Source organism: Colletotrichum tamarilloi (assembly GCF_030869305.1).
Source record: "Colletotrichum tamarilloi strain Tom-12 chromosome Unknown Scaffold_152.1, whole genome shotgun sequence".
NCBI lineage: Eukaryota > Fungi > Ascomycota > Sordariomycetes > Glomerellales > Glomerellaceae > Colletotrichum > Colletotrichum tamarilloi.
The window spans coordinates 20,433-42,279 of NW_026849535.1; the positions used below are offsets into that span (position 1 = coordinate 20,433).

At 53.0% G+C, this 21,847-nt stretch overlaps 7 protein-coding genes across 7 annotated transcripts; 3 read left to right on the forward strand and 4 right to left on the reverse strand.

Moving 5' to 3' along the window:
• On the forward strand, positions 1 to 1,420 carry CTAM01_15189 (uncharacterized protein; the record flags this gene model as incomplete). The annotated part of the gene is made up of 4 exons (XM_060531188.1): positions 1 to 241; positions 316 to 778; positions 839 to 906; positions 966 to 1,420. The coding sequence occupies 4 exons, from the start codon at positions 1 to 3 to the stop codon at positions 1,418 to 1,420; spliced, it is 1,227 nt and encodes a 408-aa protein (XP_060374225.1).
• Positions 1,421 to 1,547: 127 nt separating this feature from the next.
• CTAM01_15190 (FAD binding domain-containing protein) lies at positions 1,548 to 3,476 on the reverse strand (the record flags this gene model as incomplete). The annotated part of the gene is made up of 1 exon (XM_060531189.1): positions 1,548 to 3,476. One exon carries the CDS (start codon positions 3,474 to 3,476, stop codon positions 1,548 to 1,550), a length of 1,929 nt encoding a protein of 642 aa, XP_060374226.1.
• Positions 3,477 to 4,475: 999 nt separating this feature from the next.
• CTAM01_15191 (zinc-binding dehydrogenase) lies at positions 4,476 to 6,884 on the reverse strand (the record flags this gene model as incomplete). The annotated part of the gene is made up of 5 exons (XM_060531190.1): positions 4,476 to 4,948; positions 5,014 to 5,644; positions 5,711 to 5,735; positions 5,880 to 5,942; positions 6,469 to 6,884. 5 exons carry the CDS (start codon positions 6,882 to 6,884, stop codon positions 4,476 to 4,478), a joined length of 1,608 nt encoding a protein of 535 aa, XP_060374227.1.
• Positions 6,885 to 9,021: 2,137 nt separating this feature from the next.
• On the forward strand, positions 9,022 to 10,737 carry CTAM01_15192 (carboxylesterase; the record flags this gene model as incomplete). The annotated part of the gene is made up of 1 exon (XM_060531191.1): positions 9,022 to 10,737. One exon carries the CDS (start codon positions 9,022 to 9,024, stop codon positions 10,735 to 10,737), a length of 1,716 nt encoding a protein of 571 aa, XP_060374228.1.
• A 482-nt stretch (positions 10,738 to 11,219) lies between these two features.
• On the reverse strand, positions 11,220 to 11,961 carry CTAM01_15193 (uncharacterized protein; the record flags this gene model as incomplete). The annotated part of the gene is made up of 4 exons (XM_060531192.1): positions 11,220 to 11,230; positions 11,289 to 11,401; positions 11,455 to 11,563; positions 11,634 to 11,961. 4 exons carry the CDS (start codon positions 11,959 to 11,961, stop codon positions 11,220 to 11,222), a joined length of 561 nt encoding a protein of 186 aa, XP_060374229.1.
• Positions 11,962 to 15,351: 3,390 nt separating this feature from the next.
• Positions 15,352 to 17,169, forward strand: CTAM01_15194 (cytochrome P450; the record flags this gene model as incomplete). Its single annotated transcript, XM_060531193.1, has 5 exons — positions 15,352 to 15,750; positions 15,802 to 15,904; positions 15,960 to 16,028; positions 16,079 to 16,681; positions 16,736 to 17,169. 5 exons carry the CDS (start codon positions 15,352 to 15,354, stop codon positions 17,167 to 17,169), a joined length of 1,608 nt encoding a protein of 535 aa, XP_060374230.1.
• A 1,160-nt stretch (positions 17,170 to 18,329) lies between these two features.
• Positions 18,330 to 21,646, reverse strand: CTAM01_15195 (uncharacterized protein; the record flags this gene model as incomplete). The annotated part of the gene is made up of 3 exons (XM_060531194.1): positions 18,330 to 18,892; positions 19,274 to 21,198; positions 21,375 to 21,646. The coding sequence occupies 3 exons, from the start codon at positions 21,644 to 21,646 to the stop codon at positions 18,330 to 18,332; spliced, it is 2,760 nt and encodes a 919-aa protein (XP_060374231.1).
• Between the last annotated feature and the right edge of the window lie 201 nt (positions 21,647 to 21,847).

A 21,847-nucleotide genomic window follows, 5' to 3' on the forward strand; every position in this document is an offset into this window, starting at 1 on the left:
ATGTCCGGCCTCGTCTTGGCCGCCGAAGGCGAAACTACACACAACGTAACGGCCGAATATCTCGCGGAAGATTCTGGCGGCACGCTAATAGGCATATCCATCGCCTTTGCCGTCCTCACGACCTTTTTCCTCGGCCTACGACTATTTGCAAAACGGTTTACTGCTGGCGGGTATGGCTTGGACGACTATTTCCTGGCGGCAGCCTATGTGGTGGACTTGGGGATGTGCGCCGTCGGCATCGGTAGGTTTTCTGCCCAGCGTGGAAATGGCGTGGGTTTCGAGGTCCGAACTCTCGACTAACTCTGTACTCGTCAGTCATGGTTAAGGTCGGCGGTGTTGGACGACACGTTGAATTTGTCGAGGAGTTTCACCCAGCCCTCCTGACCGGGTGGGCGAAGTGCATCCTCGCGTTTGAGATCATCTACTTCACCTCAGTCGCGCTGCCCAAGATGGGCATCGTCTGCCTGTACCTGCGCGTCTTCAACTGGAAGGGGGCTATGCGAACCACGGCCTACGTGCTGCTGGTGACGCTGGCCGCGACGAGCTTCTCCTTCATCATCACTGCTTGCTTCCAGTGCCAGCCCATTGAATTCTGGTGGGACCGGACGATTCCAGGCGGAAAGTGTGTCGACGTTCAGGCCTTCTTCCATGCACAGAGCATTCCGGGCTTCGTGCTGGACTTTTTCATCATGACTTTACCGCTCAAGACTATTTGGGACCTGAAGCTGCCGACGCACAAGCGCGTTGCACTCATCGGCATCTTCATGATCGGCAGTTTGTAAGTTTATTCCGCGTTGGGCGGGAGCGGAAGGTGTCCCCGAGACTGACGATTTCGCAGCGGTATTGTTGCCAGTATCATCAGGGCCGTCATATTCTTTAGCAACTCTGCCTTTTCGGACCGTACATGTAAGTGATACCTGGTAGTGACTCTTGAAGATGCGCAAGTTGACTGACACTCCGGCTAGGGGCATCCGTCGGTCTCGTCGGCTGGAGTATCATCGAAACAGGAACCTACATCATCGCCGCATGCCTCCCCCACCTGCGACCAATGATCTCACACTACACACCGCCATGGCTCAAGTCCATGGTCCGCAAGACGATATCACAAGCCAGCAACTCCATGTCCAAAGTGACCAACTCAAAGAACCACACACAACCGCGACGCGGCGATGACGAGGTGGAGCTCACCGCACGATCGAAGAAGCAGACGGTAGACACGGAAAGCGATTTGGGCGGGGACGAGGAGCGTGGATACGCCGGAGGGATACGATCGCCAGCATCAGGCATGACTGTCGAGGTGCGAAAGTCGGATGATTTGGTCGGCGGAGAATGGGCCAGGCAGGGCCAAATCCGAGTGACGACGGAAGTCAAGATGGAGAGAGTGCGAACGTCGGCCTTCCTGAAGGGCCCAGACTCATGAAAGTTTTGCCATACCAAATGTTTGATAGTAATGATATCCACTCAAGTTTGAATGTTGACAACCCAAGACGTTCATCGCGCCCTTTCCATCCATTACAGACATTTGCTACACTTCATACTTTTGACAATCACAAGTACGACTTTGGTCCCTTCGCCTCCGCTGGCCCCAAGAGCTCATCCGCCATCCCGCGTCCCGCTGCCCTTCCGGAAAAGATGCAGCCTCCCAAGAAGGTGCCCTCTAAGCTGTTGTATCCGTGAACACCACCGCCGCCGAAGCCTGCTGCCTCACCGGCCGCATACAGACCAGGGAACTTCTCCCCATCCGCCTTCATGACGTTACTCTCTAGATTGGTCTCAATACCGCCCAGCGTCTTGCGCGTCAACAAATTCATCCGCACGGCGATCAGCGGACCATGCTTGGGATCCAACAGCTTATGCGGCGGCGCGATGCGACTCCTCTTATCAGCCCAGTACGTCCGTCCATTATTGATGAGCATGGCCTGCGCGTCCTTGGAGTAGGCGTTATCGAACTGCCCGTCGCGGATCTCAATCGTCTCCTTGATGTCCTCCAGGCTCAGCACCGGCCCGCCGCGCTCGCGCTGCAGCTCGTTCATGCCCTGCACCAGGTCGGCGAGGTTTTCTTTGACGACAAAGTCCTTGCCGTACTTTTGGAAATTCTGCACGGGGACGGTGCCTTTCTTGCCGAAAACGCGCGTAAGGAGCTGCCACATGCTCTTGCCTGTGACGTCCGGGTTCTGCTCCGAGCCAGAGAGCGCAAACTCGCGCGCGATGATGCTCTGGTCGAGGATGAACCAGGTGTAGTCGTACCCCGTGGCGCAGATGTGCTTCAGCGTGCCGAGGGTGTCGGTGCCGGGGAAGAGGAAGGGCGGGAGACGCTTGCCCGTCGCGTCGAGCCATAACGAGCTCGGGGCCGGGAGGACGCGGATGCCGTGGTTGGGCCAGATTGGGTTCCAATTTTGCAGGCCTTCGGTGTAGTGCCACATGCGGTCGCGGTTGATGACGTTGGCGCCGACTGTCTCCGCGATACCAATCATGCGGCCGTCGACATGGGCTGGGACGCCGACGACGAAGTTCTCGGGGACTTTGGGCCCGAGACGGTCGATGGGCCACGCTGCTTTCACGGCTTCAACGTTTCCTCCGATACCGCCGGATGTTACCGCCACCGCGGACCCGAATATCTCGAAATCACCTGCGATGTCACGGTTGGACTTGACGCCGCGCGCAGAGTCGTCGGGGGCGAGGACCTTTCCACGAACACCGATGGCGCGACCCGTCTCATCGGTGATGATCTCGTCAACGCGGTGTCGGAACCGGAACTGCACGACACCGTTCTTGGCCGCGCGCCTCACGGGCTCCTCAAACACCCTCACGACCTCCGGCCCCGTGCCCCAGGTAACGTGGAACCGCGGCACCGAGTTGCCGTGTCCCTCGGCCATACCCGCGCCTCTCTCAGCCCAGCCGACGTTGAAGAGGAAGCCCATGCCCCTGGCCTTGACGTACTGCTCCATCTCGTCCGAGGCGAAGTTGACAAAGGCCTCGGCCCACCTCCTCGGCCAGGTATCCTCCTTCTCGCGGTCAAACTGCGCGGAGCCGAACCAGTCCCGCATAGCGAGCTCCCTCGAATCCTTAATGCCCATCCTTCGCTGCTCCGTCGAGTCCACACAGAAGATGCCGCCGAGCGACCAGAAGGCCTGGCCGCCGAGATTCGCCTCGTTTTCCTGGTCGATGATGATGGTCGGCACGCCGCGCTCCGAGAGCTCGAACGCCGCGACGAGGCCCGCTAGACCGCCGCCGACGATGATGGCGGGCCGCTCGAGGAGTTCCTTCTTCTCGTCTGCGCTCATTGCGGCGAAAGTCGGACCCGCTGTGGAAGGAGAGCCGTGAGAGGGTTTCGCGGGGCTGCGGAGGAGGATGTGGCGGACGATGAGCTTGAGGAGCCAGGCCGAAGCGCCTAGGCCGGCGAGGGTGGCGAGGGTTTGGGTTGGTGTTTGGGGGAGGGGGAAGATGTCGCGCACGTTTTGCAGTTGAGGCGCCATGGCCCTTTTGTGATTTTGAGGGTTTGCAGAGGAGGGAAGACGGGCTGTCTGTCAGCTTTATGAAGGAATGAATGAATACGGTAGACCAGGTGAGATGGGAGGTCCAGGGGTGGGTTGGTCGGGATGTCAAGGTAGTATCTTGGCGGGCTGGGCGGATGAATTGCCTGATTCTCGGGTCACTGAAGACTGAAAAGAGATGTCCCGGCCGAATGGAGCTGTGTTCCCAGAGCTCGCAGATTGGCTTATGGTGTTACGACCTGCTAGAAAGAGGCACGAACGTGTATGTATGTGGTGGGATGATGTTCTCGGCTGCGGGGGGGAAACCACAGTTTCTATCTGCCTCTTGGAGCTTGGGTGCTTCACTGTTCTGGTCCGACGGCGTGAATTGAGGCGCAGGGGGGCAAAGTCCGCGGAAGACCGATCTGCGACGCCGTCTGTTCCGGCACGCGGGAGCTCAGGGAATGGTGCTTGAGGATCGGAAAGATTATTTGATTGCTTTTCTGTGAGATGGAGAAGTTTTGTGATACGAAGCACAAGGTGGGGAGATGAGTGATGTGCTCACTGAGTAGACGAATGAGAGTGAGAGTGAGAGAGTGAGGTGAAGCATGAGATGAGGTTCACAGTGAAGCCAACGAAGCTCACTAAGCTGACGAGACGCACAGCTGACATGTGAGTTCCAATTGAGTGAGATGAGCTGCAGTACCATCGCATCCGGCGACACACAGCTGCAACGGGCGAGTTGCAGGGGATTCTGACAGCCCCCGAGTCAGCTAAACAGCTCAGGGTCCCTGACTTCCCCATGCTTCTTCTGCTTCCCCGGTGCGGGGTATCATTGTCCGAGTCCATCGGCTTGCGGGACATGCCTCGGCTCACCGAGCTGTCAACCCCGTATCCTCATTACACTATGCCACCCTCGTCAGTTTTCTTAATTCCGCATGAAAGCCATGAGTTCATCTTAATAGATCTCACGGATATCTGGCCATAGCTTCAATGTTACGCTCATTCCTGTACCTTGACGACAACCTTGCCAAAGTGTCCTCCGCTGTACAGGTAGTTGTACGCCTTATCCGCCTCCTTGAACTGGAAGACCCGGTCGACAACAGGCTTGATACCCTTCTCCTCGTAAAATTCAATCATCTCCTCGAACCGCTCCCTCGGACCATTGATGATACCCTTGAGCGTCACAGTTTTCTTGAGCGCGAGCAGGTTGACGTTCGTCCGGTCCTCCACATCGTCGACTTTACCAGAGAGATATCCAATGCACGCAATCTGCCCGCCGAAGCCAATCGCCTCAAAAGATTGTCGCAGCGTCTTGGCCCCGCCCGTTTCGAGGATGAGGTTGGCGCCCTCGCCCTCGGTGAATTCGTTGACTTTGTCGTCCCAGTTGGGCGTGGTGCGATAGTTGACGGTGTAATCCGCCCCGAGAGCCTTTGCCTTTTCCAATTTCTCGTCCGAGGAAGATGTAACGATGACTTATCGAGATCATTGTCAGCGGCAATCAACAAAGCCGTAAGCCATGGGCGCGTCCACCACTTACCCGTGGCCCCTGAAGCCTTTGCGATTTGCAGTCCCGAAATAGCTACACCACCAGTTCCCTGACATACCACAACCTCGCCCTGGCCACCAGGCTGGCCCAAAGGCCGGAACTGGTTGATTGACATCCAAGCCGTCACAGCAGCAATGGGAAGAGTCGCGGCCTCTTCGTCGCTCAGGTGCTTGGGCGCCCTGACCAACCCCTCAGCAGAGAAGACGCGGTACGTCTGCAAGACACCTTCCAGCGGGAAACCGAGACCGCTCTTCATATCCACCGGCTTAATCTGGCCCTTGAGATGCGTCTGATTGAAAATCGACAAGACGCGATCGCCAGCCTTCCACCTGCTGACGCCATCACCTACAGAGACGACGGAGCCGCACATGTCCGAAGCCGGGACGATTGGGTCCGTCTCGGCCGGTTTGATTGTCTTGTGGTGGTTGTAGAGGCCCATGGCCACCTCCGTGTCTCGGTAGTTGAGGGACACGGCGCTGATCTTGACGAGCACCTCGCCGGGCCCGGGCTGCGGCAGGGACGCCGTGGCGAGGAAGAGATTGTCCAGCCCGTCTTGACGGGTCTGCCAGCATTGGACTTGCGTGTCGGTGCTCATAATTGCTTGTCGTTGTCTCTGTCCCTTCTATTTGGATGTAACCGTGACGTCTCACACTTCACTTGGTTCTTGCTTTGCTTTTGAGATCTCGACGAGGCGAAAAACAGCCCTTCGAGACCTGAAGGATGACGCATGTATTAGAAATCATCTTCAGATGATCCCCGCAACGGTGGAGCGCGGCGGGGCGTTCCTCTCGCCGTGGTACAAGTTCCACGGCAACGAAGCTCTGGATCGGCCTGGGAGTCCCGGGGCCGAGAATTACTTTCCCGGGCTCTTTAGTAGCCGACTTGACCAGTCTCCGTGTGGAACAGGTTCACAAACCTTTCTACGTAATGCGGTCACATTCTGCAGCAGGTAGCGTGCATGCCGTTACGCCAGGCGTGCAAACCCAGTCTCTCTCAAGATCCAAGCTTCGGAACCCCAAATACCGTATTCAAGCCAAGCGACTACTAATCCTAAATATCACGTCAAGGTGGCACCATCAATTCACTCATTATTCTTAGTTTTCATGCGAATTATTCGTCTTTTCATACTTCCATAGCTTAGGGTAGACACCAACGTGTACAAGACCTTTCAGCACCATCCTAACCGGCCTTCGGTCTCTCAAAGCACTGAATCAGGATGCAGGTTGGGATCGTCGGAGCAGACCACGCATCCCATCTTTCCCTTTAGTCTGTCCATGAAATTACCTTCAGGTATAACCCCTCCGTGATAAATGAGCTGGTGGAAGGTATCCTGGCTCATCAGGGTTGGTATGTCACACTTCTTCGCACCAGAACTAGTCAAGTTGCATTCCATAGTCAGCTCTCTGATTCATGGCTTGGTGCTGTAAGGGCCTAAACACAACATACGCGTAGAAATTACAGCGATCAGACTTTGTGAAATATGTCGACATTGTGATCTCTCGCTGCTTCGCTTCTTCAAAGCTCTGAAGCTCTCCTTTGTAGTGGCACCAAAGGCTGCATTCCCCGGTGTGATTTGGACCCAGGCAGAGGACCAGGTCGCATATGCGTTGCACAGCTGCCTGGCCGGAAGCCTGAGTGCCTAAGCTAGCCTTGTATTTGAGATAATTGTCCCAGTCGCCCTTTCTAACGAGGGCCTCCTTTGGGTCTGTGGGTGTTGCGTCGTTGGATGGGGCCGGAGATGCCATCGCAGCTGCTGTGAGGCCGAGAGTCAGGAGGTGAAGGATAGCCATTTTGGGTAGGGCAAGTTCGATTCGAAAACTCTGGGATAACTTTGGCGAGTTGAGGCGATGTCTGCAAAGCATCAATCTTCTTTAGTGAGACGAATGCGTTTATGTGTGATTTTCGACATTGTGTATGGCTTGGTTGGATAGCCAGCAAATAGACTGGCGAACAGCCAGCCTTGACAACCTTCCCACATGACCGCCAAGACCGAAATACCGAACGACGCAAACACAAGATGTGCCAATGCAGCACTCGGATGATGATGGTGGAAGAGAGGATCCATTGAGCACTGCCGTGCAACATGGCAGGCTTATCGCTTATATCATTGAAGTTTGTCTGCATCACGGGGCTGACTGAACGGGCTGCCCACTCAAAGACTTTGTGAGGACGCCTCCCTGTAGCCGCGTCAAGGAAGGATTCTGGTAAATGAGTCTACGCGTATCAGATTCTGTTCGTTTCTTGCTTCCTTTCAACTATCCTCAACACTGAACACAAACGAACACCGCACCAGATTCAGATCCATTCGTCAGCCATTGCTGCCCGTCAGACAACAAAGTCAATCAAGCGGCCAAAGGCGGAGCCCATTGCAAGACCAGGTTTTATCTCCAGAGAATCGAATTCACGTTACCATGCGTCTCAGGCGTCATCAATACTGTTATGGGCCTGTGTAACGGGTACGAAGTGCTGGTCTCCCTTGCTTGACTGTGTTACGAACAGCAGCAGCCGTATCAAAGGAATGCCGCAAACTCATAGCCAAAGCCAAGTGTTCACCGCTCATTCAGCGCATGCTGCTTCAATCAACTGCGCGTCGATTCTGCCAAAGCCTTACCTGGTGTCTCTGCCGCCTCTCCCATCAAATGAGTTTAGGGGCTGCTTTTGTGAGTACGCGTTACGGAACAAGGTCCGTCCACGGATGATGCCTAGCTGCCAATCAGGTGCAAGCAAGTACGACTGCGTCCCCGCAGAACGATTGATTCTAATCTCTCTTCCAAAGGCCGGTTGACTATCCTGAGTCGAGAAGTGATTAAGCTTAACCGGGGTCTGGCCTCAGGGGTGACTTGGTAAGCGAGAACGAAGTTCCAGAGCCTGAGCTCACAGCGGAATCGATTGAATAGCAAGTTTTACTGGAGATCATAGAGTTTAGGGAATCGCAGGCATGAGAGAATAGGCCTGCTTCTGTGATTAACTCACATCCAGCAGCCACCGGATTCGAGCAGTAGGTCCGACAGAGTTTGCGCCACTGTTCCAACGTAACGATGCTTGGCGACAACCTCTGCCTGTACGTAGACGTAGACGATCAAGTGTTGGATTCCTCGTCGAATCGTCAATTCCAGCGGCGGAAAAGTCCGCAGCCCTGTGCCTTTGGGGTCTCAGACTTCACTTAATGTGCGAGTTTAGGCTATCTTGGCATTCCACTCTCCATCAGAACCCACCTCCCACTCTCCGCCCCTAGACGATACCATCCATAGGTTGTTCCGAGCATTCGGGTTCGCAATCGTACGTACTCTTAGTGAAGGTACATAGTGGTCGGCATTAACGTGAAACTCTAGTTGTCAACTTAGAGATCTCGGACTCTGTCTGATAGGCGAAGTCATTGTTGCTGGCCCAATGGTGAAGACGATAGTGCGTTCACGGCGCTCATCACATTTTTGGCCGCTATAAGTCTTTGGTGTTTGAGAGGATAAGTAATCTACTAAGCCCGGGATTTGACACAGTACCTCAGTTCTCAACTTCGTGGCCGCTCAGGGGTGGTGATTCTCTAGCAATCAGGCGAAGATCTAAGGTTCGTCCCATCTATTAAACTTCCGCTGTAGTGGGGTGGCATTACGGACTGCTCCGTGGCGTGCTAGCTCCAAGGAGCGCTACCGTCCGCAGCGTTTCAATTAGAGAGCGGAGACCTGACTCGAAAGCGTACAGTAGCACTGTAGACATGACCTTTCAGGGCTGTCAAGCCTCCAGATCTAGAGGAAGGAGATGTTGGAATAGGCTGAAGAGTCTGCATACAAGATGTATATAACCGCCGGAGTATGGACGTCCGCGATGGAATTGAAACAATCCTGACTGACTTCTCATCTGTCTTTCGTCTTCTCGTTCGCAAGTGCTTGCACTACTTTCATTCTTTTCTCTAAGGTCGCTTTGCAAACCGTTCCATTCTTTCCTCGAGATTTCCTCGACTACATTCATTTCACCACCAAAAACCCCAAACTTACCAACAAGATGTGGCAAGGATCGCACTTGGCTTTTATCCTCACCGCAGCGGGTTTCTTCGCCTCCGGTGTCCAGGCCGTTGACACCCTCGTTGATGTCGGATACGCCAAGTTCCAAGGCGCCGTGACTGACGCTGAGCTGGGCGTGACAACTTGGAAGGGAATCCAGTTTGCTGCCCCTCCGGTCGGCGACCTCCGCTTCGCCGCGCCGGCCGACCCGGTCCAGTCTGGACTTGTCAACGCCACGGCACACGGTCCCATCTGCCCTCCCCAACAGCCTACCGATTGGACCGTTTCCAGCACCAATCCGCGCTTCACCGTCGATGAGGACTGTCTCTACCTGAGTGTCACAGCCCCCTCAGATGCGCAGACCGACTCTAGACTGCCCGTTGTTTTCTTCCTCCAGGGCGGTGGATTTGGGTCCAACTCGAACGCAAACTGGGATGCCAGCGAGATTGCTTCGGATGGAAACGTCATTGTTGTTCAAATCAACTACAGAGTTGGCATGTATGGCTTCCTACAGGGCGAGGAGGTCCGCGCTAGCGGCGGTCTCAACGCCGGAGTCAAGGATATGGTGAAGGCTCTTGAGTGGGTTCAGACCAACATCGGCCACTTTGGTGGAAACCCTGAGCAGGTTGTTCTTGACGGTGTCAGTGCCGGCGGCTCAGCTGTCGGTCTTCTCATGACTGCCGATCTCGGCAGCAAGCAGCTCTTTGCAGGAGGTATCGCGGAGTCTGGCGGCTGGGTTACGATGCGCACCATGGAGCAGGGACAGGGCCAGTATGACTGCCTCGTTAAGGAGAAGAACTGCACCGAGGCCGCCGACTCTCTCACCTGCCTTCGCGCCTTGAACCAGTCTGAAGTCCGTTCTTCAAGCTGCTGGTTCAACCCGGGCATCGATGGCGAGCTCTTCACCGACAGCATGGTCAACCTCTTCAAGCAAGGCAAGTACAACAAGGTCCCTACCATCTGGGGTTCCTGCGCTCAGGAGGGAACCATGTACTCTGCTCCTCAATCTACCAACTCTACCGAGGAAGCCAACACTTGGCTCCTGGGACAAGATCCCTCCCTGTCCAACGCCTCGCTCGCCATCCTTGACGACCTGTACATCAACACTCCTCGCACCGTCTACCCCGACTCCGGAACCAAGTGGAGGCAGACCGCCGACGCGATCGGTGACATTGGCAACCACTGCATTATCCGCAACATCCAGAACTACCTGGCCCGCGACGAAGCCATCACCTACAACTACAAGTTCGCCGTCCAGGACCCCAAGAACGAGGCCGAAGGTTTCGGCGCGTACCACACTGTGAACACCTACGCCTTCTGGGGCAACAACAGGACCGATGGCCAAGCGCCCGAGTCGTACTTCACCATCAACAAGCCTGTCATCTCGCAGTTCCGCAAGTACTGGGTCTCGTTCATCCGCAACTTGGACCCCAACACCGATCGCGAAAAGGGTGCTGCCGAGTGGAGACCATTCACTGGTCTTGAGGGCCGTGAGCGTCTTTTTGTGCAGACGAACAACACTCACATGGAGAGAATGAGCACTGCTCAAGCCTTGCGTTGCGACGTTGTTAGACCTATGTCGGAGAACTTGGGCAAGCCGGTTGACACGGGCGTTGTCACTGAGCTGGATGCTACCCTGGCGGCTAGCATCAACAACACCACTGAGGACACCAAACTCAGGAAGAGACACGTTAGACAGTTCTCCCGGTACTACTAGACGTGTTATCGTACCACATTTCCATAGAGAATACTACCTTTATATTCAAAGAACACTTTACAATTGCGATCTACCAGTTTTCACTATCCGCACGATAAAGACTTTGGAGATTCTCATCACAGCGAGCAACAAGAAGAAAAGAGGAATAAGTTGCAAGTGGAAGTGAACCTTCGTGGCAAGTCCGCCTCTTCCAACGATCTTGTCGCCCCCCTACTTACGTGTTTCATTTGTTACATCATGCCATATTGCCAGGCTCTTAGAAGCCAAACACCATGTGCTACGTTGGCTGGCTCACAACACAGAGTGGCCTGCTACATCGGCTTCGTGTCCACTAGTCAACAACCCACAGGAACGTTCGTTTCAATCATGTTTATTGATTCGCGTCAACGCGCAAGTCAGTTCATATACACACAAGCTCAGCCCGAGAGTCATGGCTGTCGTCATTTCTCATACTGCACGACCATCTCACTCCATTGAGGGATTCAACATCTCCCTACAGCAGTTGTCAGCAAACACTCGAAAAGCTGGTCCGTGTTTTCGTCAACACTTACAAGAGCTGATCTGGTTGTCATAGTCTCCCGAGTAGCCCTGGTCATCTGCCACAGCGAGGTTGTAGTTGTAGCTAAGCGAAACACCACGGTCATCACCCTTGTTGTTGCAGTTGCTATTTGCATGTCAGTTGAGAAATAGTGAGAACTAGTCTACGAGGATACTGACATGAATTTGTAGAACTGACAAAGTCCGCCGGTGTTTGAGCTCAAAGAAGTAGTCTGATTCTCGTACTTGTCAAGGAAAGCCTGGGTCTTGTTGAAGCTGGAGTAGTTGACTAGATGGGATTCTACATCAGCGATTGAGGCTTTGAGTGAGTCAGGCCACCGGCATATATCTAAACTTACCGCATCGTCCGGGAGGAGCACCCCACGAGAGGCACTCGCCGAGGAACCCGGCCTCGGAGCATTGGAGGAGGAAGATGTTCTCGGGAATCACGGGCGGGCGGTTGGGGTCGGGATTTCCATCTCCAGGAACTGCTTGCCGCTTCTCGTTGGTCGCTACGAGGTTAATCAGGTTCGACTTCTGGAAAGCAGCGAATGCTTCGGGGTGCTTCTCCTGAACGCTCTGGGCAACAGTGATAATGTTGGTGTTCTCTTGGATCTCGGGAAGAGCAGCGACTTGCTGGAATGCCCAAGAAGCCAGCACGACCGACGTGAGAGATGTGAGCTGCATGATGTCTGTTGTATATAAAGAACGCTGGGTATGTACGTATGTACTCGAGAAATCGCGACTGAAGCAACTCAAGATCAAGGGTGGCGCAAAAGGGATGAAGAGTGAATACGGAGGAGGAGACCGTCTGTTTAAACAAGTTCGGGGGCATTTCATTTCATTTACTATTGTTTTCAAAAAGCCCGTCTGCCAAGTGTCACCCCGCTCAAAGGAAACCACGCCGGTTAAGGTTCACGACTTGTTTACGAGGGTCGCCCATGTGCGAGTCATTATCGGAAGCGAAATAGTGCCCAGTGTCCACTCGATCCAGGGCGAGAGAAACGTTGATGAAATCAGTTCAGACCGTCAATTGGCCCGGCCCCATCTCCTGGAGTTGCATCAAGAAACCCAATTGTTCCGTTTTGCCAGAATTGCCTCGCTGTTCCCGTGATGGTTTTCAGGGAGTCACGATCAACCAAGTCCCTGAATCAATATCGAGAAGCATGGGAATCGTGACTTTGGCGCTATATCCGGTTCATCCGAAAAGTTATGCCCTGCAGGCTCACAGAACTCAATTCCACCAGCCACAACGTCTGCGATATTGACCTCCCTAAAGCGGTAGTGAGTCAATATAATAGACTCTTTGAGACCGCACCGCCAAGACGTCGATTGGTTCCGCATACATGGATATCCAAGGGAACTTTGCCGGCGAAAAGGCTCGAAGAAGCTCCCGAGATGAATTCAAATGCTTGAAGTCTCTTGTTCTCCAGTGCGTTGGAGAATATGTCCCTCGCTTCAGTAATAGAGAAATAACTAAAAAGCAGTGTCCGTATGCAACGACTAAATGTTGAAAGACGTGGCAGGATTGGGCTTGTTGCAATCGTCCGTCTAAGCCGCCAGATGCTTACAACCCGAGGCCAATCGATTCAAAAGGCCGGCGGCTTAGCAGATGTCAGCAGAGTAAGTTTATCACTTCTTCTGTCGTTAGACATTATGCATATTCGAGAGGACAGTCCTTGTATGCTTGTAGCCGTGCAGTTACTTTGCCCAGCTGTCTCCACCACCGCCTGAAAGATCACATCGTATGCTTTCGGCCATCGTGTCTCTCATTAATTATTGTGATCTTGAGGAGCTTCTTAGCAGTAGCGAAATTAATCACATTAATTTTCTTTTGCCGACTCAAAATTGACCGCACATTAATATTGGCTTTAGAAGAACGATAATAATGCAAGTTCTGGAGTCGGATACACCTGACCACCAAGACTTGAGACACCATACAGCTAATTGACATCTGTATACGTGTTATGGATATGCGAAAACTCAGTTAGATCCGTAGCGGACTTTTTGTCTATGTTCTCGATTAGAATTATAGTCACGATGGCGTACAGAAGTGTCAAATCTGCGCGGTAATTACATCATACAAGAACATACCAATGGTTATTTATTCTTTGCTTAGAGTGATTTTGTCGTTTTTAATTCACCTCTGCCTGACTCTTTCATGAAGTTCATCAACGTAAACGCTGATAATGCACGCTTCAGATCGACAAACGACGCCTACCTTACGCGAGAAGCCTTTATATTCGCTCGGTTTGAACCACTCGCCATAGCTAGGCAACCCAAGACAGCCCAGTTCATCCAGCCAGTGAGCGTCTTCGGCACTACCAAACGTATAATATCTGGACGGCGTTATTCCAGACTTCGCTGTGGAGGCGAATTCTTTGAGAAAGTCTACACTTCGAGTCTTTATCGCCTCAAGCCAAGTCTATTTTGCCATAAGACACAGGCAACATGATTGTATCATTCAAAACACAAACAGCACCTCCGGGGAGTATTACTGGCTGGACTGCTGTTCTGAAGGGCTATGTACGTTTTGTCTCGGAAACTCAGATCGCGGTCTGTATCAAGCACCTTTGCCTGAATTGGAAAAGTTGCAGTAATTCCAAAGGTCATATCATGATGCGCCAGGCAGGCAAATATAGGTTGACTGGAATTTACGACCAATTACACTGGATTGGCATACATACTACCCAATGGTTCCACCATGGAAATCAGACAGAAAGAACATGGTAGTGATTGGCTGTGAAGTGTTCCATTCTGTGTTCTAGAAGCCAACACCTGCATGTTTCAGCGTTGGACGGGTTTCTTCTTGTTTCCCAAGAGACCAAACGGAGTCCGTTTCGGGTAGACGTTGAGCGGCTTTGTAGTGCCGCCATCATAAAGAAAAAAAAAAAAGAATTTATTCGAGAAATTGAGAATTGCAGATAAACGTTATTTCAGCTCGACGGCCTCCGATGCCGCCTCTCATGTGGGGTTTTCCTTGCCTTTACCATAGAAGCACCCTCTTTTTGCTTTCTTATTCCGCATGATATTACGGCAGGAAATGCCGGGAAGATTAGAAGCGGGCGTCAACCTGAATGATGCGAGATGATCATCGCATCAGGCCAGAAATTCGGGTCGAGAATTTTTAGGAATGGATTTAATGACCCGCGAGTAATGGACATATGTTGGAATTATCATACGCACATTTTAAGTTTCTAAAAGAGCCTTATTTACCCATCCTCATGCGCAGCGCGTGGCTGGAGATTTAGATTAAGGACACATTAGTGCTTGCACAAGCACGAGACAAACTACGTAAGGGGATATAGACATAACCGGCTACCAGTCTATGCCCCGGCACCGAGGATCTACAGTCCTCCGCACGGAAGCTCCTCCGCGTGCTCCGGAACCCACACCGGGATCCTTCTTAATTCTCCGCGACGCGATTCCAAGTCAGGTCTGGTCGCAGATGTAGCTCGATCCCCACCGAGATTTCCCCCCTTGCAGTCCTTCTGTGGCAGAGCACCGATGTCCCTAAACTTGAAATAAGCAACAAAGCCCGGTCACCTCGTGGTCCCGAATGTCCCATACATGCTCTCGAGCTGCCCTCTCAAGCCTCCAACAACAGAAGGACCCGAGATCACTGTAACTCAAAGCTTCCAAGCCTCTTGCTTCCCCCGTGCTCTCCCAACTGTTAAGCTCCCAGATCGGCGCTGAGATCGTCCGAGGATGCGGTCCATGCGCCGAGACAGCAGCGACAGAAACCTTGCGGGACTGTGCGGCTGCAAGTCCCTTGAAACCAAACACCGCCCATCAGCTGTCACGCCAGCGGGTGTGAGCACAGCGCCCCAAGCTCTTGAGCTCATCTTTTGGTGTCTCGATAGGCGTTTCGCGGGCATAGCCAAGATATGTCCGTCCAGTATGCCTGATCTACGACACCATGTATTGGGCCGCTTGCCGGCTTCCCTTTTCTTTGAGCTTCCCCGTCGTTAGTTCGCTTAGTTCTTGGAATATTCTCCAGAATTTTATCCAACTAGAACACACCGTATTATCAGCAGGAAGCTTGTCTCTATAGCGACGAGTGTATCCTCATCCACCATGGCCACCGCCAACGATTCCTTTTCCAACCAGTCCTCCTGGGGACCCCTCGAGACATTGCAGGCATTCCCAAGCCCATTGGAGAAGCCAGTGCCATACTTCATCACAGCTTTCTTGCTCTTCGTCTTCTACTTCTCTATACAGCAAGCAGAGCAGGCGCCTCACACAGATCTGCCGATTGTCAACCCTAAGCACAAGTGGGATTTTACCGGGCTAAAAGTCAAGTATGATTTCATCACAAAGGTCCGGAATATCGTGTTGGAGAGGGCGAAAACAAACCCCGATGAGGCCTACCAGGTCTTGACGGACATGGGAGATATGACGATCCTTCCCGCGGTACCCTTTGCCAACGAGATTCGCAACCACGAGGACCTCAGCTTCGACCGCGTTCTTGATAAGGTAGGTATTCTCGTTCGACAAGTTGTGTAGCCCATATTGATTATGGTGTAGAACTTCCATGCCCAGATGCCCGGCTTTGAGCCTTTGAAGGAGAATAACGCGCAAAAGTCCGTCCTCAAATACGTTATTCGCACAAGATTGACCCAGTTCCTTTGTGAGTCAGAGAATTCCTTCACCGATACCCATCACCCAAGCTAACATACCCGCAGCAAAGCTGACATCTCCCGTTTCCGACGAGACAACGCTGTCATTGACCGACGTTTTGGGAGAGGATAAGGGTAAGAACTCCAGTTTAGCGGCACTGGGATAGCCTGCTAACAGAACACAGAATGGTCCACCGTGGTAATCAAGGAGAACATGCTCAAGGTCGTAGCCCGAGTGTCCACCCGCGTCTTCGGCGGCGAGCAACTCTGTCGCAACCAGGATTGGATCAAGATCACCTCCGAATACGCCCGAACCAGCTTCCTCGCCTCAGAGTTTCTCCGAATGTTCCCCAAGTCTCTACGTAACCTTGCCCACCAGGTCCTTCCCATCTGTCGTCAACTCCAAGCGCAAGTCAAGGAGGCCAGAGAGATCATCAACCCCATTGTGGAGGAGCGCCGCAAAGAAAAGAAGGCAGCTTTGGATCGTGGCGAGGAGGAGCCTGAGTGGAATGACTGTCTTGACTGGTGTGAGGAAGCATCCGACGACGCCAAATCGGACCCTGCGATGATGCAGCTTGGACTTTCTTTCGCCGCTCTCCACACCACCTCTGATCTGATCACCCAGGTGATGCTCGACCTCGCCAAGTACCCCGACTACTTTGAGCCGCTTCGCAAGGAAATTACCGACGTTATTCGCACCGATGGCTGGGCTCGCATGGGTCTCTACAAGATGCGCCTCCTGGACTCATTCTGCAAGGAGACTCAGCGTCTTCACCCCATTGGCATCGGTAAGTTTCCGCTTGACCTCCCTGATAACTATCACTAATATGAATCTTGTCTAGTTGCCATGCACCGTGAAGCAACCAAGCCCGTGACCCTCTCCAACGGACTGGAACTCCCTGAGGGCAGCCGCATCGCTGTCAGCTGTCAAAGAATGACCGATGGCTCCGTCTACTTGGACCCCAGCCGCTTTGACGGATACCGTTACCTGCGCATGCGCGAGTCCCTTGGCGCCGGAAACGATGGAGCCGCGCACTTTGTTAGCACCTCGCCCGAGCACCTTGGTTTCGGCCACGGTCAGCACGCCTGCCCTGGACGTTTCTTCGCCGCCAACGAGGTCAAGATTATTCTCTGCCACCTCCTTCTCAAGTACGACTGGAGACTGGCGGCTGAGCAGCAGCCCAATACGATCAACTTTGGATTCACTATGGAGGTTGACCCCAAGGCCAAGCTCGAGATCCGGCGGAGGACTGGCGACTTGGGCCTCAAGGCATGAGGGGGTTCCGTGCGCGGCGGTTGGGGACACACGCATCCTCGGGCATACTTGCATGTGTGATTTATTTCTGGTAAGGCATGCATTTCCTGGGTTTCACTGGGCTCATGTAATCAAGGTCGGACGATGGTCATAGCAATGAGCCAAACAATTTGGATTAGCTAGGCGTTGAATGCATTCTTCGAATCATTATATTACCATTTGAACCCTTTCTCTCGTGAAAGACTTGATAAATTGTCAACCCCATCAAGGGTGTTGATAACAATTTCTTGCCCAGTTGTTCGAAAATGAGTTTCGATACCGGGTAGCCTGCCAGCAGGCACAATCGAATCAAATCGCAACATGGTATCGAGTGATTCTTGTTGGAAACATCATCCCACCTCCGGTCTGCTTCTCGGATTCACGCAAGGATTCATCCTGTCTACGGCCCGCAAGCAAGTCTTTTGCCACGTTGCGCCGACCGGCTCCCTGTTCCGTCAGTTGGACCTCTCAAATACCCCGAAATTCGACACAGTTTACTGGTTTTTGGGCCCCCGTCTGAAGCCATGAAAGGGAGGTCGTCAGTGCATCAACCTTACGCATGATTTGGATGATCGTGTCGCCTCGTTAGACGATCAGCGTCCAGCCGTTGACGCAAAACGTTGGCAACGGCAGTCTTCTCTCGTCAACCGCCATCTTTCTGTGGTTCTAGATCATCTGAGCCCCGCGCTTCTTCCATAGTCCTGAGTTTCGAGTAGTATGGCCGAGGCAATCTTGACATAGCGCCCCGGGGGCCGATCTACAACGACGCTCGACTTATTCTTTCCATTCACTTCGAGAGAAACTTTCAATCTTGAGGACTAGCTGCAGACTTTCCCGATCCGTAGCATAACTTGCCTTACTTGTCTGAAGTATCACACCCAATTCATATCGTCCTTGAACCGTCTGATGCAGAGCTGCTTGGAAATGGCCCTCCCTCTCTGCTAAAGGGGCCGTTTTCGCAAGCCTTCACCAGCTTAACTTGGAAAAACGTGGGGAGGGCTGAGAAATGACTTCTAAATGTGGAAATTCAGGAGAACCACGTCTGAGAGTAACGATCTCGTTCAACGGGATGTCAAGAAGCCAAACAAGGGAATGCGTTACACTTTTGATCGTACTATGACTGCTAGACGCAATCTAATAACCTAAATCAGAAGACCCCTGAGCGATTCCATCTGTTTCAACTCCTCCAGCAGGTCCGTAAAGTCTTTGACTCCGTGCTTTTCGCTCATCTCTTTGAAATACGGCAGTTGCTGCTTGAGCCACGCCTCCTCGTGGCCAGCGTCGGGAATAGCCATCCCGCCCTCCCTGATCGCCAACATCGGCGTAAACACGACCATCAAAAGCCGTTTTGCCTCATCAAACTCGGCCTCTTTACCCGGCTCTTTGACAGCGCCGTTCCAGGCATCTTCGATCTTGGCTGCCAGTGCGTCAAAGTCATCTTTCGTGCGAGAAGCCGACGTTCGAACTAGCGCAACGATGCGGTTCGAGTTGCTGGTGTGCGACTTTCCGGCCATGAAGTACGTTCCATCATCGGACTTTGGCTCTTGTTTGATGAAGTTAACGTGGACGAAAAAGGCGGGGGTGTTAAAGGTGCTACAATGGAGATTGGTGATGGACAACGCAATGGATTCCCGCTGCTTCTGGGCAAGAGGATAGGTATGGTAAATTTGGTAGAAAGGCATGATGTAAATGCGCTGATCAAAGACTGAAGTGTATCAACGGTGTATTGTTTAGTGCTGAAGATCAAACAAGGGTATCAGACTTCCGATAATAACACTCTTCAGCGATGCATCGAATGAAGGGATTGACAGGTCTTTATTTCTCGTCAGCACCTCAATTTCATTGATAACCCTAGGCTTGAGCTAGATCAGTAATCTGATTACATCTTATGAGGGGTCTTAAACGTCGAAGCGCGTATATCGACGTCACAACCATCTACTTTGCGGGGTAACACGACCTAGGTCGCTCTACAGCTTCATGCAGATCCCGCCGGCCGATCCCGACGCAGGCCGGTCAGTCGGGGACTAGCACGAGACATAATCCTAAGGGTACAGGCGGCGACCCGCAGCCACTGGGCGAAGAATACCTTCCTTCTCAAGATCACTAACCAGATTCGCAAGATGATGATCGCATCCCCTTGCCATTCTCAAAGCCATAGTCACTGGGAGATATTCCGTGTGCAGCGACTTGGTGCTGTTGTAAGGAACCTCTCCGATTGGAACCACGACTTCCGGTGCACCGGCCATGACCGGGACTGAAGAGTCGTCAAAGCCCAGCGGCGGTGTAGTTCGGGCCTGGATGTATACATCGCGATAGGATGGCTGGCCCACAGACCAAGGATAGATGTAGAGTCCCTCGGAGCATGACTCGGGATCATGTCGCCCATAACCCTCAGTTTCATACCAAGATCTGAAGAGGGAAATGTTGTGAAGACCTTGTGCGTAGACTTCTTCTGTCGAATGGACCTGGCCCCATTGCCATCTGGCGAGGGGTCCTGGGTTGATATATGGCTGACGCCCATCAAACTTGGCTGCGTAATCCTCGAAAAATGGCTTGCCGAGTTCTTGCCACTGATCATGAGAGACATAGACGCCGTAGGTGAGGTACAGCATCTCGTTGACATCTGCAGGTGCTTCTCCGTGAGTTTCGCTCCAGAGCTGCGTGTAGTTTGCTGGAGTTGACTTGGCTTGTAGGAAGCTTTCTAGCTTTCCCACGAAGCTTGTGATGACCTTGGTGGCGTCCTCGCTAACGTTTTCTCCGGACCAAGCGCCTCCTCTAGCCGTTGATCGGTATAGTGTCGTCGGGTAGGAAGTGTAGTTGGAAGCAAAGTCAGGGTACCAAGCCTGGGTGACCTTGGCCCAGAGGCTGCCACTGCGGGCGAACATTCCGGCGGTATCTGAGACGGGACTCAAGGGGATGACATCCACGAGGGAGATGGCGCCCGTAGAAGGCCGGTTTCCGAAGAGGCCTTGAGATCCCGCCGGACCGCGCATGGAACCACCAGTGTCGCTGCCGACAGCAAGATCAAGCCAGCCGTACGCACCTACTCCAGCTCCCGGGCCGGTGGACGAGCCGCTGGGGTCCTGATACCCGTCACCTCTGGGGTTGAAGGGGGCATGGAGATCAACCCAGTCAGCAGTGGGACGATCACCATTGGCAAACTGGACAGTGCCCATCTTGCCAACGAGGACAGCACCAAGGTCGATGAGACGTTGCACTGCGGGTGCAGTCTTGTTTTGTCGTCCGTACAGGTAGAAGTAGGCACGATTTCCACCACTCGTGCCTACCCCCTTGACGTGGAAAATGTCCTTGACTCCGAAGCGGAGGCCGGCGAGGGGTTGCTCCTCGGTCTCAGTATAATACAACCGCGAAGGGACCGCGATGCTCTTTGCCATTACATTCTCAGTAACAGCAGGAAGAGTAGTGAAAGCGCCCTCTTCATCGCTAATTACGCCTTGTACAAAAGCGAGGTGATCATCGTCGTACAGCCGGTAGGCTTTGTACACGTTTCCAGTGTGGACCGAGACGAAGTAGGGTCCTCGAGGGAGACTCAAGACAGTTACGCCAGTCACGACGCTACTTTTAAGGCCATGGATCTCCTTGGATGATAGAACCAAAGAGGTGCCTTGACGTGATAGTTGGGAGTCAAGAGACATAGTACTGTTGGACCTAGCGGGAGCATTGGTTGTGCTTGGGCGGAGATAGATCGCATGTAGAAAGGCAGATTGAAAGACGTCATCCAAGCTATCGTAAGCGGTAGTAAGATTCAGAAGCTCATCCCCTGAAGGGACGTTGCTCGAAGTGTCGATAATAGTAAGTGGGAACAGGTCCTGACCGGGAATTTGTGCAGCTGCAAGCGAGAGACTCGAGACGTTTGTAGTTTCTATTTGGCCCACAGCAATCCCGCCGGCATAGTATGAGATGCCATTGAAACTCAACACTTGGCCCTGGTTGACGTAGTTGGCGCTGGCTAGGCGGAAAGAAGCCAGGATAAAAGCGAAGGACCGCATTCTATGAGAAGCACAGCTGCTAGCTGGTGATTGTTGTTGGTAAATCCCGGTGCAGTAACGCCGGCACTTGCCTTTCTACTGGGCAACATCGCGACCTGAGTAACTGTCTTATATGTGAGTAGCATCACACAAACTCTTCCAAAGGATTCAACCGCATCATTTCTGTGTGTCACCAACCTTCTGACTATCAAGAACATCAAGATGATAACCCGACGTCGATAAGACGCCGGCCATTCCTTATCAAAACTTGGAGAATCCGGCTTTGGAGAATAGCGTCTTTTAGTGCCGAGAGCGGCCCCAACCTCTCCACATGGTCGGGTCCGAATCCCTGGCTGTGAACGGAGGTAATGGTCTTTATTTCCACGCAGAGTGACATTCTGGCTGTCGGCCAAGGACGACGTGGTGCCGATTGTCAGCAAACCACATTGGCGCAGCTCCGCCGCTGTCATCCGTGATGTGCAATTGGTCGCATGAGCATCGGGGTAAACCCCAACATCCAAGGTGCTTTTCGTTGCAAATGATGTCTTGGAGGAATTCTTGAGATAAGAGGGAAGCGAGACCGATCGCCGGATCAAGCCATTGGACGGAGGCTCTGATACGTAAAGCTAGTAACTACAAGCCTGGCAGATTAGACATGCTCTCGAGATGAT